The sequence below is a fragment of the Thamnophis elegans genome, chromosome Z (genome assembly GCF_009769535.1).
Source record: "Thamnophis elegans isolate rThaEle1 chromosome Z, rThaEle1.pri, whole genome shotgun sequence".
Taxonomy (NCBI): Eukaryota; Metazoa; Chordata; class Lepidosauria; order Squamata; family Colubridae; genus Thamnophis; species Thamnophis elegans.
The window spans coordinates 68,477,408-68,493,767 of record NC_045558.1 but is presented as its reverse complement, the minus strand read 5'-3'; the positions used below and the strand labels follow the sequence as shown (position 1 = coordinate 68,493,767).

The 16,360-nt window shown below is 44.1% G+C and overlaps 1 protein-coding gene across 6 annotated transcripts in view; it reads right to left on the bottom strand.

Annotated features, from left to right (window-relative positions):
* The window catches only part of SEPTIN7 (septin 7), a 90,219-nt gene that overhangs the window by 66,385 nt on the left and 7,474 nt on the right, over window positions 1-16,360 (bottom strand). For 2 of the 6 annotated variants that reach the window (XM_032235151.1, XM_032235156.1), the window contains exons 2-3: window positions 1,810-1,814; window positions 1,152-1,254 (exon numbers count right to left, since the gene is read on the bottom strand). In XM_032235151.1, coding sequence (XP_032091042.1) covers window positions 1,152-1,254; window positions 1,810-1,814 — 108 coding nt within the window. The remainder of the gene's footprint in view (window positions 1-1,151; window positions 1,255-1,809; window positions 1,815-16,360) is intronic. The other 4 variants (XM_032235152.1, XM_032235157.1, XM_032235154.1 and 1 more) reach the window with 3 other exon arrangements.

Here is a 16,360-nt window from a genome sequence, read left to right as displayed (position 1 = left end):
CTGTCCCAGCAGTTTCATGTAGGTATTAAAAAGCATGGAAGATAAAATGGTGGCCTAAGGGACACTATAACCCAATCTGTCCCTAATTCTTTTTGCTAGTCAGTGAGATCAGATCAAGTGAGTGCACTTTGGTAGGCTATGTCATGAGAAGAACTTCAACTATATGCCTTGACTTTTACTGTGCTTGCCTCTGGATATTCCCCAACCCTAGGTGGGGGTGGGGGTAGTGGAGCTGCCCCACATGCCCGCACCCGCTTACCTTAGGACCACCTCAGCCAGGCCTCCCATGCCCAGAATTTTTCTCCAGCCACTTGCAGTCAGATGCCAAGTGGCAAATCGCAACGGTGCTGCCGCTTGCAGCAGGGTGCCATGTGGTACAGCATGCCAGGGCTACCATTCATGGCAGGAGGCTACGTGCTCACTGTGCTTGTGAGCCACTTGCGGCAGAAGGTCACATGGTGCATCACAACCAGTTGCGGCAATACATGTGGCGCATCACGTCACTGCCACTCGCTCATGCACAACACACAACATCCTTCTGCCACGAATGGCAACACCAGAGTAATGTGCCACCTGGCTTCTCTCTGTGAGCGGATGTAGAAGAAGTCGAGCAGCAGCGCAAGAAGTGTTGGGGTGTGGGGGGCCTGGCTGAGGTGGTCCTAAGGTAAGCGGGTAAGACATCCCCTGAAAATAAGACCTGGTGCTTATTTTTGGCCCAAAAGAAAATAAGAAAATATTTTTTGGGGAAACACAGTAATTATTAAAGACAGACATGAATAAGAAACAATTCTTGCATAACATTCTGAAGAGCACTACTATATCAACCATCTTTCATGATACATTTTCAATGTCAGAAAGCATAGCTAATCAAATTGCTTCACAAATTGAATGTCTTTTATTATTTGCTAAGTAAAACAAGAATAGAAACTTCTGTTACTTGAAATACAGACTGTGCTTGCATATGTTCTGCCCTATTAATTTTATTACTTATGCTTCTACATCAAAGTAATGACAATCAAGCAGAGATTTAGAAAATAAAATAAGTACTCCATTAGTAGGGAAGGGGCATCTACTTATAAGGCAGATTTATAAACAAATTTTAAATTTTTAAACTAAAAAAAAAATGAAGGAATTACAAAAATATAACTTACCTACTACCATAAGTGTGAATTCAAATCCTCTCTTGACAGATTTTCTATAAACTTGATTGGGGAGATTTGCAAACCCCACATATCCTTCAAGATTCTTCTGTTGCTAGGATAAAAACAAATGGTTAGGTTATTTGTTTTAGTATAACTGACTTCTTATTTACACTACTTTTAAGAACCATATTCTCTATCTAGGATAATGGCTATGTTCTTTGTACCTCATATTCTAACTACAATACCTAAACTCACTTTCAGTCTCTCTTATTTTAAAATATTTTGATATTCAGTATTATAGTGTATTCTGTTCTTGATAAGTGAATACCATCTGATCTTAAATGCAATAAAGCATTAGCTTGGAATATTGTTTCTAATAAAAACCCTAAGTTCAGATAGCACACAAGCTATCATCTGGAACTGGAACAGGCTGTAACATCTTCCTGAAGAGTTCTATGATAGGTAAGTACTATCATTTTTCACTGGTAAAATTATAAACCAATACGTTGTTTCAATAATCTGCTATCTTCTACATATTTATTAATTTTACTGAAGATATATACATTTCCCCTTCCATTTTCTTAAAGATATGCTATTTAAACACAAGAAAAAAATACAATATTATTTTTAAAGAAAATCTACCTTTAGAAAAGACAATAATACTTACAGCTACTTTGTAAACAACATATTTTCATCATTTTACATGTCCATATGTAACCAAAATACAGCCAGAAGTCACAGGAAGCAAGGAATTCCAGTAATTTGGTAACACAAGCCAGATTCAGTTTTTATCAAAAAGAGAAAGGGGGAAAAAATAGAGTTACTTACATTTGTACAATGAAGATTTTTGTGTGTTTGTGTGTTTAGTTTTATTGCTCAAAGGAATAAAGTATTTAGAATTATACAATAAATAAGCAGTTAAAAACAGAACTTTTAAAACAAATCCCAAAATTAAAATCTACTATGGATATCACGAAACAGTACTGCCTGCCTCAAGCAAGCCAGGAAGAAATGTGTCATGATTTCACTTTTATACTTTGAATGTCTATCTTTCACTATTATTCTATAGGAGAAGGAAAGGTACATATGGTAAGAACTTTAAAAAAAATAAATTTAAAACTTTACAAGTGATTACTCATTTTAACAAATATTAAAGTATCAAGTAAAAAAACAAGTCAGTATATCATTATTATTGCAGAACACAGAGTAAAATTATATATTACATTATTAATTTAATTATATATTAGAACTTAGCAAATAGCTGCATTTCTCATTTTTTTTGTTAGGATAGTGTAATCATCAGGGCTCATATGGAAGAACAGCCTTAATTTTTCTTCTCACAGGCACTTCACAAATCACAATCTCTTTATGAGAGCTTTAAAAGGGAAACCATGAAACTAAGGATAAGTTTTAAACTTTTATGTATATACTCTCAGTCAAGCCTTCTATGTTTATATTAATGTAAACAAAATTTGAATTTAAAAAATGGCACAGTTGGAGCACTGCATGAAGTTGTGTGAAAACTCTCCTAACCACAACTGTCGTCTGTTCTTTGAACAGGAATCACAAGTCTAAAAAAAAACCCAAATTGTGCGCCATGTTTGTCTGGGATATTGCCAGCCCATCCAGAACTAAAAATAATAAAGCTCCAAATCACAAGGCTCCACATACCCACAGCAATTCCATCTAGGGTTTAGTTGAAGCCTGTTTTACCCATCCAGGCCCCTTTATCCTCCAAATACTGTGAAAGAGCAGCCACAGCGTCACTTGGATCACCAATAGTGGAGATGTAAAGCTGAGTATCAGCAGCATATTAGTATCTTACACCAAAATTCACCAGCAGTTTAATGTAGATTAGGGATATTTAAATCCAGCCCATGGGGCCAGCCTGGAAAAATCAAAGGACCGGCCTATAGTGCTTCTGCCGGCCAAAACAGGCCAGGTGACGCCCCCACGTGGTCTGTTTTTGGCCTCCTATAGAACCTTGGGAAGCCTCTGCATATTTGGCCGGCAGAGGGCTGCTGGAGACTGGGGAGGCTGAAAATGGGCTGAACAGGGGCCTTGGAGACCTCCGTGCAGCCGGTTTTTGGCTGGCAGAGTGCTGTAAGAGGCTGGGGAGGCCAAATGAGGCATAGTGGGCTGAATGCAGCATCCCCGTGCCCCATTTTGCCCGATAAAGTGCTGCAGGAGGCCATTCAGGCTGAAAATGGGGCAGTCTGCATCTCGTTTTGGCCAGCAGGTTGCTGCAAGAAGTGTCAATCCCGTCTTGCCCCTGCTCCCCCACACACACCCTTCTGGCTGCAGAGAACTACAATGTTGATCTGGCCCTCGAAGAAATCCAGTTTGACACCCCTGATGTAGATATTAAAAAGCAGAGAATACAGAATCTACCTGAGGAGTGGCTTTGAGCTGGACTTCTTGCCCCTTATCAACATGATTGGAACTGGCCAGAGAAAGGAACTGAACCAGTGCAACACTGCAACACTCAGCCCTAAATCCCACAATCTTTCCAAAAGTGTACCATGGCTGATAGTACTGAAAGCTGCCAAGAGGCCAAGGAAAGCAAGGATGGATAGATTCATTCTGCTCTCCCCAGAGATCATTGATAAGTGCAACCAATGCTATTTCTATCCCTTGACCAGGCCTGAAACCTCACCAAAAAGGGTCTCGATAATCTGTTTCATCCAGGACCCTCTAGAGTTGCAAAGCCATTACCTTTCCTAGAAAGGTCATGAGGTTATGTTGCTATTGCTCTGACAAGATGATCTTATTTGTAGAATGACCACTGTCTTGGATGGTCTAGATAAGCCCATAATTGTCATGGTTGTCCGGAACTCCTGGTCCGCTTGAGGACAAACCCAGGAGATTGAAGTCCCACAGTGAAACTCCATTGCCAACCCATCTCCATTGAAATGGTCTCCAGCAGCTCAACTGGGGAGGTTGCTACACAGCAGAGAGCCTGGTAAAGCAGAATTCTTCTTCTACTTCATTAGTTTTCTCCGGATGTCCTCACTCCATTTGTCTGATGATTGCATGTTTTTCTTTTTAATAGATTGGCTGGTCATGAAGAATTGTCCTGACAAGATGTCTACAAAACATTTTGAGAAAAGGGGAAGGTACTGGTAGGCAACAAGACCCTGATGTTTACTGAAGAGCCAATTTAGTGTGGTAGTTAAAATGTTACCCTAGAAACCAAGTACTGGAACTGCCATAGGCATGAAAGCTGGCTGGGTGACTTTATGCCAGTCACTTTTTCTCAGCCCAAGCGATTGTTGATGCAGGGAAAACAGGAAGCAGCAGCTGAGTTAATATGACAAAAGTGGGATAAAATCTAATAATATTATTGAATTACTTTGGGTGGTGCTGAAAAATTGCTCTGCACTGCACCACTCAAAATAATTTATATATGTCTGTACTTCAGGCACTTGGCAGCCTGGGTCATTCCATGTCAAGTGGTCTGGGGGTCCCCGCTCAACTATCATGGATTTCAATGAAATTTTGTGTGAACATGCACACATGTCCCCAATGAACATTGGTAAAGTATTACATGTGCCTATGCAATACATGTGGAAATATAGTCACTTGTTTGACCCCAATACTGCAGCCTTCTACAGTATGACTCTGAGGTTCCAGCAACTTTGAGACATATCATCTCCGGCAATATTTTGTTGAGAGAAACAAAACTTGACCATCTTGTACAACTTTTTGTGCTCTACTAAACAAAATAAGAACATTTTCATGACCGATATCCATCTAGATCATTTGGATATCTTGGGTATCTTATATGGTTCACAAGCCGAAGTCCATACTGTTTGTATGAACTGCCAGATTCCAATGATTGCTTATTATTGAATTTATGTGCCATGTTCTTTAGCGTAGCTTCTCGGAATTGATACTATTGTCCTGATGATGTAACTGAAAGCGCTGGAAGCACCCAAAAAAGATGTGGTGCTGGAACTCAGCAAACATCTTGTCTTTCAAGCTAATAAAATGAAAGATCAAGGCCAACAGTATGGACTTTGACTTGGGAACCATATTAGATACCCACTTTAGGTTTGGGAACCTAAGATAAATTGCCCAATTGTTGGCTTGGGAACCAGACAGATACTCAACACAAGGCTTTGGAACCTTGAGGAAGAAACCAAACTACAGGCTTGGGATCCTGAACCAAGAAACCCCCCATGGCTAGTATAGCACAGCTATCGGGGATGCCCCCTAAGGTGATGGGGTTGCTGGGTCAAGTGCCTGCACTGAACTGATAGTGTCACCATGGACCAATGCAATATAATAATAATAATATCTATATAAAACAAACAAAAAATAATAGAATGCATGTGACATGGCCACAGCAACGTCCTGAACTGTTCTTATTTTTAGGGCTTTATACGTCAGTGATGAAAAACCAACCCTACTTTTTTAGGGGTGTTGAAACATGCACTTTCTAATGAAATGATTTAACAGACTTTCCAGAAGATCCTTCTTTTGTAAAAAAAAAAAAGGGGGGGGGATGAAAATATCCTATTTTTGGCGTTTTTACAAAGAAGACGGTTGGTCTTTCTCTCTGTGCACTGCGGGAGACTCCATGCATGGATTATAACATCTGCCTATTAGCCCAGAGACTAGTTTGAATTGTTTGGACACTCCTCCTTGGCTTGACTGAATCCAGTTCTTAACAAAGGTGTAGGTCGGAGAAAGTCGTTGTAAACCCCTCAGAATCCGATGTGGATCCTGGACTGGATCCCTAGGGAGAGAATGGAGTCTCCCACAGAACACAAAGAATTACCGTTCAGGTTAAGAGCAACCATCTTTCTCCCATGTGCTGCTTGGAGATTCCATGCATGGGGTATACCCAAGCATAGATGATCAAGGGCGGGCAACAGGCTAGTCCAGGGTCCCTTCCGCAGAGAGAACCCTCTGAAGTATACATCGTCCAAACGCCGTCTCAGCCGAGGCAAACGAATCCAACCTATAATGTTTGATAAATGGCAATGGTGAGGCCCAGGTTGTGCCCTGAAAACTTCTTCTACTGCTGCCCGAGTTGTCCAGGCAGCAGTGGTGGCCAGTGGCTACGAAGAGCATCCATGCCCTCTTCTCCCGGGGTCTGGAACTGCGAAGAAAACCTCAGCAGGAGAATGTTTTGTGGGGGGCAAATAGGTCCACAGTTGGTTGACCAAATCTCTGGGAGATATTGTGGAAGAGTTCCAGATGCAGGCACCACTCCGCGTGGTCAATTGTGGCCCTGCTCAGCCAGTCTGCTTGGATGTTGGCTGTGCCTGATATATGCTCCGCCCGCAGTTAGAGGATGTGGGTCTCCACCCAGAGGCCCAGACATTGGGCCTCATGCATCAGCGCCCTGGAATGAGTCCCACTCTCATGTTTCACATCTACTTTGGTGGCAACGTTGCCCGTCAGCAATAGGACGTGACAACTGAATATGTGCCTCTGGAACTGATAGAGGGCCAGATGGGCAGCCCTGAGTTCCAACCAATTGATGCTGTTCCCCAGCTCGTCCCTCGACCAACAACCCTGGGCCAACTGAACTTGGAGATGGGCACCCTAGCCAAACAGGCTGGTGTCCGAGGTGACAGTCACCCGAATGGGCTCCCTCAACAAGGTCCCCTTCTGTATTGCATGGGAGGTCCACCATTGCAGGGATTGGACGACTGCGAGGCACGTGGCTCATCGCAGGAGACGTGGAGGTGCCAGCTCTTTGGTGTGGAAGAAAGAGCCATTCTAATGGATGGGTGTAAGAAGAGCCCATGGAATTATGTCGATACATATTAGTTTCCCTAAGAGGTGGGAGAATAGAATTAGTGGCACATTATGGTGAGAGCTGACTGTGTTCACAAGGACTCGTATGCTGTTGCAGCGTTCCTGCAAGAGGCAGACTATGGATAGTTTGGTGTTGATTACTGCCCCTAGATGGAGAAGACCAGGGCTAGGAACCAGGTGAGTCTTCTGTATTTATGGAGAAAGGGTGTTGGTCCTTACCTGATACGCCTATTCTCATAGTGAGGGAGTAGCATCCAGACTGGGTTGACCTCATCCGCTCATTGATTGGACTGAGTCTGACAAGACTGTTAAGCCACGCCCGCTGCTAGGCAGACCCAGCTTCCAGTGAAGGACTTCTATCAGACTCGATATGTCATCTTCGCCAAACCAGGAATCAAGTCGTTAATGCCAGTTTTATTCGGTAAAGACATCTATATACAATAGGTTAACAACCAAAGAACACCCTGTCAAATTTAGGGAGAGGCTGGATGCTACTCCCCCACTATGAAAATAGGCATATCAGGTAAGGACCAATGCCCTTTCCCCATAGTGGGGGGGGGGGGGTAGCATCCAGACTGGGACATACCAAAACTAAGGTGTCCCTTGGGAGGGTTTATGCATGGTCCGTGGAATCACTGTCTCTATGAATAGACTGTAAGACCCTGTGTCCAAATGCGGCTTCAGCCGAAGCAAAAGAGTCTACTTTGTAATTCTTTATGAAGGAGGGAGGAGATGCCCACATAGCCGCCCTACAGATCTCTGACAAGGAAGCTTGAGTCGCCCAGGTGGTCAAAGTAGCCGCGCCTCTGGTAGAATGTGCAGTAAGTCTCCCTGGAACCCGGGCCCCCTGTGACTGATAAGCCGCCACGATGCAGGCACGCAACCACCTGCCAATGGTGGTAGATGTAACTTTGTTCCCCAGGGATCCCGGCTGGAAAGAGATAAATATGCCTCAGATTTTCTGGGAATGTTCTTTTGAGATATATTCTTAGAGCCCTCCTCATGTCTGAGGTGTGCCATTTTCTCTCTAAGGGGTGAAATGGATCTGGACAGAAGTTAGGCAAAACCAGTTCTTGGGATCAATGAAAACAGGAACACACCTTGGGTATGAAGGAGGGGTCCAACCATAAAACCACTCTGTCTCGATGAAATATGCATAAATCGTCCTGCAATTCAGATATCCTCCTAGCGGAGGTAATGGCCACCAAAAGGCCACCTTGAGTTTGAGAAATCTAAGAGATACGCCCCATAATGGCTCAAAGGGGGCACTCGTAAGAGCTTCCAGCATCTTGTGGAAATCCCAAGAAGGGTACCTATGTACCGTGGGTGGCTTAAAGTTTGAAGCCCCTTTAAGAAATCGCTTAACCATAGGATGTTGAGTCAGTGGCTGAGATCTCCCACAAATCAACACAGAGGATATCGCTGATACTTGTCTCCTAATGGTATTAGGCGCCAGCCCTTTGTCCAGACCTGCTTGGAGAAAATCCAAGATCTGTGGAATTGTAGCTTTGGAATTGTACAGGAGCTAGATTCTTACTGGCACCCCAGGAGCAGAATGATCGCCAGATGGAGTTATAGATCTGCTCCATGGATGGCCTGCAGGCTGCTTGGATCGTCTGTATGACTCTGGAGGAATAATTGTCCTCCCTCAGGACACTCCGCTCAAGCGCCAGGTGGTCAACTGGAGCCATTGAGGATCTGGATGCTCCAGCGACCCCTGGCTGAGAAAGATAATGTCCTGAAGGATCCTCCAGGTTCTGTCCACGGAGAGCAATCAAAGATCAGCAAACCAAGACCTCCGTCCCCTCCTCTATGATCTTCTGTATGATCCTCGGGATCAGGGGCAATGGAGGAAGGAGTAAAGGAGGCCCCGGGGCCAACTGCAGCAGAGCGCATCCACTCCCTCTGCATTCGGTGATGGAAACCAGGAGTAAAATCTCAGGAGTTGAGCACTGAGAGAGGTGGCAAATAGGTCAACCAGAGGGTTGCCAAAAAGGTCCACAATTGCCCATCGAAGGATGAAGCTGCACTCAGCATTGTCCACCACGGTCCGGCTGAGCCAATCGGCATATGCTCTGCCGTAATGGACAGTACATTCCTCTCTGCCCAAAGTCTCAGTTTCTTGGCATCCAGCATGAGGGACTTTGACCTGGTCCCTCCCTGTCTGTTTATATGCACCTTGGTGGCTATATTGTCTGTGAGGTTAAGTAAATGTCTGCCACTGACAGACTGGCGAAACTGTCTTGAGAGCCAGTCAGACCGCTCTGAGTTCCAACCAATTGATATTGTGAGGTTGTTCTATCTGGCTCCATTGTCCCTGTGCCATCTGTGCATGTAGATGTGCCCCCCATCCAAACAGACTGGCATCTGTTGTGACCGTCACAGGTCTAGAGTCCTGAAGTATTCCCCCTTGATGATAGCTGGGGACCTCCACATATCAAGGAACGGGATATTTCTGCTGGCAGAATGACCTTGATCTGGGAGCAGCTCATGAGCCTTTGCTGAAATGGCAAAAGAAACCATTGAATGTCTCTGGTGTGCAGGCGTGCCCAAGGGACAATGCCAATGGCTGATACCATAGTGCCTAACAACCTGGACAACGTAGCTAGGGACACTCTTCTCTCCCTGATGACCTGGGATGCCAACTCCTGGAGGTTTTGCTGTCTCTCAGGCGACAGAAAGACTGTGCCTGACACTGTGTCTAACAAGGCCCCTAGATGAATTAGCCTTGTGATAGGTTGTAGGTGCCTTTTCGCTAGATTAATAGAAAAACCATGATCTCTCAAGGTTGATATGGTAATGCCTGTCTTTTAGGGCACCATTAACAGAGGATGATAGTAACAATATGTAATCTAAATAGCATTTTGAATCTCTGATAATGCACCTTTAGGTCAAGAATAGCTCTCCAACCGCCTGAGGTTTTGGGATCATGAAGGGAATGGAATAATAACCCTGACCCTGTTGGTCTGGAGGCACAGGCCGGATAGCCCTAATATCCAATAGGTGTTGAATGGCCTCCTGCATAAGCTGCCTCCTGGTCGGGATATTTGACACTGGACATATCCAAAAAAACCTTGGGGGGCCTGGAGAAGAATTTCAGGGAAAGCCCTGATCTGACAGTGGACTGAACCCACGCATCTGAGGAAGATAAATTCCAACGATCAGTGAAATACGCCAAGCGTCCCCCAATGGGTGGGGAACCAGGCCTAGACCTAGACCCTATGGTAGGAGCAGCCACCATCGCTCTCGCCACCTCTTCTAAAAGGGTGTCTCTGTTGTCTACCCTTCTGGCTGGTATCTCTGCCTAGGGACCCCCTGACACTGCCTGAACCCTGGGGCCCCAAATTCAGAATCCCGAATGGAAGATCCATAATCCTGACCCCAGAAGGAGGACCCGTAGTCATAAGAATGAAAGGATGACTGTTGAAGAGACGATGCAGCTTGGAAATTGCCCTTTCTTGGTGCGGTGGAGAGAACCTTTCTTTTATCCTTATTCCCCACCAAAAAAGGATTGAGAGAGGTGCCGAAGAGTGACACCCACCCCCCAGTGAAAGGTGCTGACTCCAGACGCCATTTATGGCAAATATCCACTTGTCACTGACGTAGCCATAGCAACTGGCAGGATGCCACAGATGATGCTATTGCCCTAGAAGCAAACCTGGCTGCAGATAAAGGTTGCAACCGAAGAAAACTGGATGGCTGCTACCAATTTGTTAATGTCTTGGTGACGTCTGATATAAGGATCTGCTGCTGTAAATCCTGTAATCAGAGCAGACAAGAATGATTAAAAAAGGAAGCAGTCGTAGTCGCCACCTGATGACCCTGTTGTAAAGTGAGGTCCGCCTTCTTGTCTTCAGGCTTTAGAGCATCTTCAGGTGCCCCGGGCATATTAGCAGAAGTATGCAAGGCAGTCACTGTGGCATGAATGCTAGGTGACAGTAGCACCTGGGCTATATCCTTGTCAATGTTGAAAAATGTCCTGTCATTAGAGGTGGGCATTGGGCCTGAAGTAGGAGATGCCCATTGTCCATTAACCAGATCCAGAAAGATCTTTGGTGTGGGCACCATCTCCGCCACAATGGCTTGTTCAGCAAAGATAGTTTCTGCTGATATCCCTGGAGGTTGCACAGGTGTATCCGATGTCTTGTTGCCAAATTTAGCTGAAACTTTTGCCTTGAATAAGAGAGACTTGAATAAAGATGGCTGGAAGAGACCAGAAAAGGTGGGTTTGGCAGGCGGCATACCTTCGTCCTCAGAGAGGTTTTTGTCTCTAATTTCACCTTCCTCTGAATTCGAATCCTCATCATCTTGTGACTGGACAGGGAAGATAAGGGAATCTTCTGCCTGGATGTCAACTTCTCTGGTGCTCTAGGGTGTGACCCCCTGTGGGAGTGGGCTTGTGGTTGTTGTAGCACAGCTGCCATACACTGCTGCAGAGCCTTTGCCATAATGTTTGGAAAATTGGGGACACACATGGGAAACATCTGCTCAGGGCGCAAGCCAGCAGAAGTGGATGGAATCCCCCTGCTCTGCTAAATCAGAGTCGAGGTGCATTTGGTGCCGTGCGTGGGGGAGACTGCCACCGCTGGGCAGAGCCCCAAAGCCCTGAAATGTCAATGGGTCAAAGTTTCCCGCACCACTTAAGCACTCAAGAGACAAGAGTGTGTAGGGGGGCAATCTAGCATCCACAATGGGGAGCAAAGGTAGGGTTGACCCCAGGCATTTCTCTCCGCTAACAGGTGGCCAAGCTAACTGCCTGAAGGACCCCATCCTGTCCTTGGGAGTCAAAGCACTGAGGCACGTGGCACAGGAAACCTCAGCTGGGCTCCTCCAGAGAAATGCAAATATTTCTCTGTGGAGCACCAACATTTTCTCATGTAGCATCGATTGGTGACCACTGCTGTAGAAGGCTGTGGTATGGGGTCAAACAAATGACTATATCTCCACAGGTATTGCATCAGCACACGTAATACTTTACCAATGTTCATTGGTTACATGTGTGCATGTTCACACAAAATTTCATCCAAATCCATGTTGGTTGAGTGGGGCACTTTTCTGAAATCAGACCACTTGACAAGGAATTACCCCTTTACAACTTGTTGCCAGGCACCCTGTGATTATGTAATCACATTTGCAATCTTTTATGCCTGCTTCTGGAAAAGCTGACAGGGAAGGTTCAGACAATTTGAGATATGTTCCTCAACAATAGATTTCAAATCTTGCACCAAGGGATTTTCCTTCCTCTCCATGAAGGAGAAGGAAAAAGACCTCAAATCTGTGGAAAATTTTAGCGAAGCTGGCACTTTGAATGTTTCTGAGCAGGTTCTAAGAGGAAAAGGATGCTAGGAAAAGAAGTTGAAAGAGGTTGATTCTGAAGATAAAAACTAAAGCAGGGGTGTCAAAGTCAATTTCATTGAGGGCTGCATCGGGATTGTGTTTGACCTCGGAGACCTGGAGGGGCATGGCCAGGGTGCGTGGCCATGACAGCACTCAGCCTCCTGAAGCACTCTGCCAGCCAAAATGGGGCACGGGAGTTAATTACAAAATGTGGGCTTTGCTTTGTGATTCCAGATCCAGCAAGCAAGGGCCATGAGCTGTACAGAAAATACACTTTTGTTTGGTTATGAAGAAATATTCCCAGTCAATTGTACACTAATTGGAGACTGACTTTTAGTTACACAACCTCCCAGCAAACAGCAAATTTTGAAGCTGCAGCTAAAGAGAATTTATTCTAGGATGAGTAACCACAGTTTGCATGTTGGAGGTTCCTAAAGGAATGCTGGGAAGGGGTATTTCAAGAATATTTGTGGGAGGCATGCAGAATAGCCCTCTCTGCCTGAGGCTGTAGAGACCTGGCACCAATCATAACACTTTTTGTGACCCAATTGTTCAACACTGACAGGGTAAGCCACTAGTATATGAAAATAAGAGCAAACTCCATTCCCTTCTAGTACTGATGATGTTATCTAATTAGATAAGGAAACATCTGCAAGAAAACCATCAAGCTCAGAGAGCACCAAGGACCCCACAGTTCAACCATGACTTACAAATATTCTCTTCTATCGATAAACACTTTTTGGTTAGAGGGACTCAGAGCCCGCCTTATATGAGATGGCTCCCAGTGATTTAGAATTTTATTCTAAATTTTGTTATGATTTATGTAAATAAGGAATGTAGAATTATAATGGCTTGAGTCTTTGATCCTTCATACATCAAAAAAAAGCTAAGGGATAAACAAATAAAAAACAACGCACAAATGCAATGGTGGATTAGTACTTGAGGTGCTATGTCAACTATCGCAGTCTAATTGGGCAGAATTAGTCATTCACTGAGATAGCATACATTAATGTGATGCACAGTCACAACGGCCTGACCCCCTTCCAGATCTCCAGTGACATGGAATTCGTTGCCATGTCTGAAACTCACCAGTGAGCCCCCTCATTCATGTTGCTAAATGAATGGATGGAGTCATTGAAGGAAAAGGTGGGAAAATACTAAGCAGGCTTTACAAGAAGCAGCAAAATCCCATAAAACGCAAGCCGACAAATGCCGCAGCCCCCAGGTGCCATTCCGAATTGGGAATATGCATAATTGGAATACTAGTTAAAGGCTAAAATTTCTATAGTTGTAGTAGAGGTAACTTGCATCGATGATAATGTCTCTAGAAACATCCTCAGCTATATAATTTATATAAAGAAGTATAACTTCATTTACAATGTTTTGAATAAAATGTAGTTTTATTCAAAAACTACTCTTTTATAAAGATTGCATGCTAAAATTCATATTCAATTCTTAATAATTACTAGAGCATTCAGGATAAAATAATACTTGGCTGCATGCCACCAAATGTGCAGAAGCACAGCCACCTAATACTATTTTATTGGAACATTCTTGCAAACAGACATAAAGCCTGCAATTAACAAAGAAAACTTTTTTGCTCCAATGGGACAGATAATCTGTTGAAAAATTATAATGGATGTGTATGCGTGTTCATACTCCTGAGATTTTTAGAAGCTTTCGATATCATAATCACTGTTTTCAAACTTGGAACTGGCTGGGAACATACTGACTGAGAATTCTGGAAGTTGAAGTCCACACTGGTAAAAATAGATACGCTTGAAAATCACTGCCATAAATTAATGTACTGTTCTGAACCATGTGAAGAAGTTGAGAACTTGAGACATACTTTTGTCATGAGTCTCTTACCTTAATGGCACATTCCTAATACTAACACAGTCTTATTGGTTACCTTGAGGAGAAAGCCTTAAAAGGAGATGGGGTCTTACTTTTCCTTTTGTCTTGGGTCATAGGTACTGAGTACGTGTCTCTAAGCGAACTTTAACTGACCCTTGTGGCCTTGTGAGACTATTGAACTCTGCGGTTAGGCACTTGCTTCCTGTTCTTTTTCAAGCTGCAATTCTGCCTATGTTGCTTTTTAATATAGGAGTAAAGGGTCCCCGAGAGGCTGTTCAGCCTGACCCAGTAGGTTTCACACTTAATGTCCAAATCTCACTTTATGTCCTACTTTATCAGAAAGAGTGAAGTGGCTGGGCCAAAGCTGAATGCTCAGCTGTGGATGTATCTGGTGGTGAAAAGAAAGTCCGATAGGAACCTGGAATGTAAGATCCATGAATCAAGGCAAGCTGGACGTGGTCAAACAAGAGATGACAAGACTGAACATCGACATGTTAGGAATCAGCGAACTAAAATGGATAGGAATGGGTGAATTTAATTCAGATGACCATCAGGTATATTGCTGCGGGCAAGAATCCCTCAGAAGAAATGGAGTAGCCTTCATAGTCAAAAAAAAAAAAAAAGAAGAGTAGGAAAAGCTATATTGGGATACAATCTCCAAAATGACAGAATGATCTCAGTTTGAATTCAAGGCAAACCATTCAACATTCCAGTAATCCAAGTTTATGCCCCAACTACTGGTGCTGAAAAGGATGAAATTGACCAGTTCTATGAAGCCCTATAGCACCTTATAGAATCAACACCAAAAAATTATGTCCTTATCTTCATGGGGGATTGGAATGCAAAAGTAGGAAGTCAAAAGATAACGGGAATAACAGGCAAGTTTGGCCTTGGGAGTACAAAATGAAGCAGGGCACAGGCTGATAGATTTTGTCAAGAGAATATGATGGTCATAGCAAACACTCTTTTCAAAGAGATGATTCTACACATCGATATCACCAGACAGTCAACACAGAAATTAGACTGTCTATGTGCTCTACTGCCAAAGCTGGAGAAGCTCTATAATTGTGATGGCGAACCTATGGCATGCGTGCCACACAGGGCATGCAGAGCTCTCTCTGCGGGCACACCAGCTGTCACCCCAACCCAACTACAATGTGCATGCACATGCACCTCCTGCCAGCCAGCTAGTCTTTGGTTTCCTGGTGTGCATGCACGGGGGCATTGAGCCGAGGTGGCGCAGTGGTTAAATGCAGCACTGCAGGCTACTTCAGCTGACTGCAGTTCTGCAGTTCGGCTGTTCAAATCTCACCAGCTCAGGGTTGATTCAGCCTTCCATCCTTCCGAGGTGGGTAAAATGAGGACCCGGATTGTTGTTGGGGCAATATGCTGACTCTGTAAACCGCTTAGAGAGGGCTGAAAGTCCTATGAAGCGGTATATAAGTCTAACTGCTATTGCTATTGTGCGGGGGGGGGGGGTGTTGCGCATATGGACAACACATGCATGCATGGTGGGTGCTTGCATTGCATTTTGGGGGCTCACAGGGCACCCGTGCCCCGTTTTGGCTTCCAGGTTGGAGCAGGAGGCTTTCCAGGCCGCCCCATTTTGGGTCTGGAAAGCCTCCTGCACCAACCTGGAAGTAAAAAATATGGGGGGGGTGCATGCACGGATGGTGGGGCACATATGGGAGGGTTGCATGTGCATGCGTATGCAGGCACACAATTTTGGCATGCGACTACAAAAAGGTTAGTCATCACTGTTCTATACAGTCAATAAAAATAAGACCAGGAGCTGATATGGTTCACACCATGAGCTTCTCATTGCAAAATGTAGGCTTAAATTGAAGAAAGTAGGGAAAAGCACTAGGCCACTCAGGTATGAACTAAATCATATCTCTAATGGATATACAGAAGAGGTGACAAATAGATTTAATTAGATCTGATAGACAGAGTGCCTGAAGAACTATGGACAGAGGTTTGTAACATTGTATAAGAGGTAGCAACTAAAACCATCCCAAAGAAAAAGAAATGCAAGAAAGCAAAATGGCTGTCTGAGGAAGCTTTGCAAATCGCTTGGGAAAGAATGGAAGCGAAAGGCAAAGGAGAAAGAGAAAGATACACCCAATTGAATGCAGAAATCCAGAGAATAGCTAGAAAAGGTAAGAATGCCTTCTTAAATGAACAGCGCAAAAAAATAGGAAAAAAAATAGAATAGGGAGAACCAGAGATTTCTTCAAGAAAATTGGAGATAT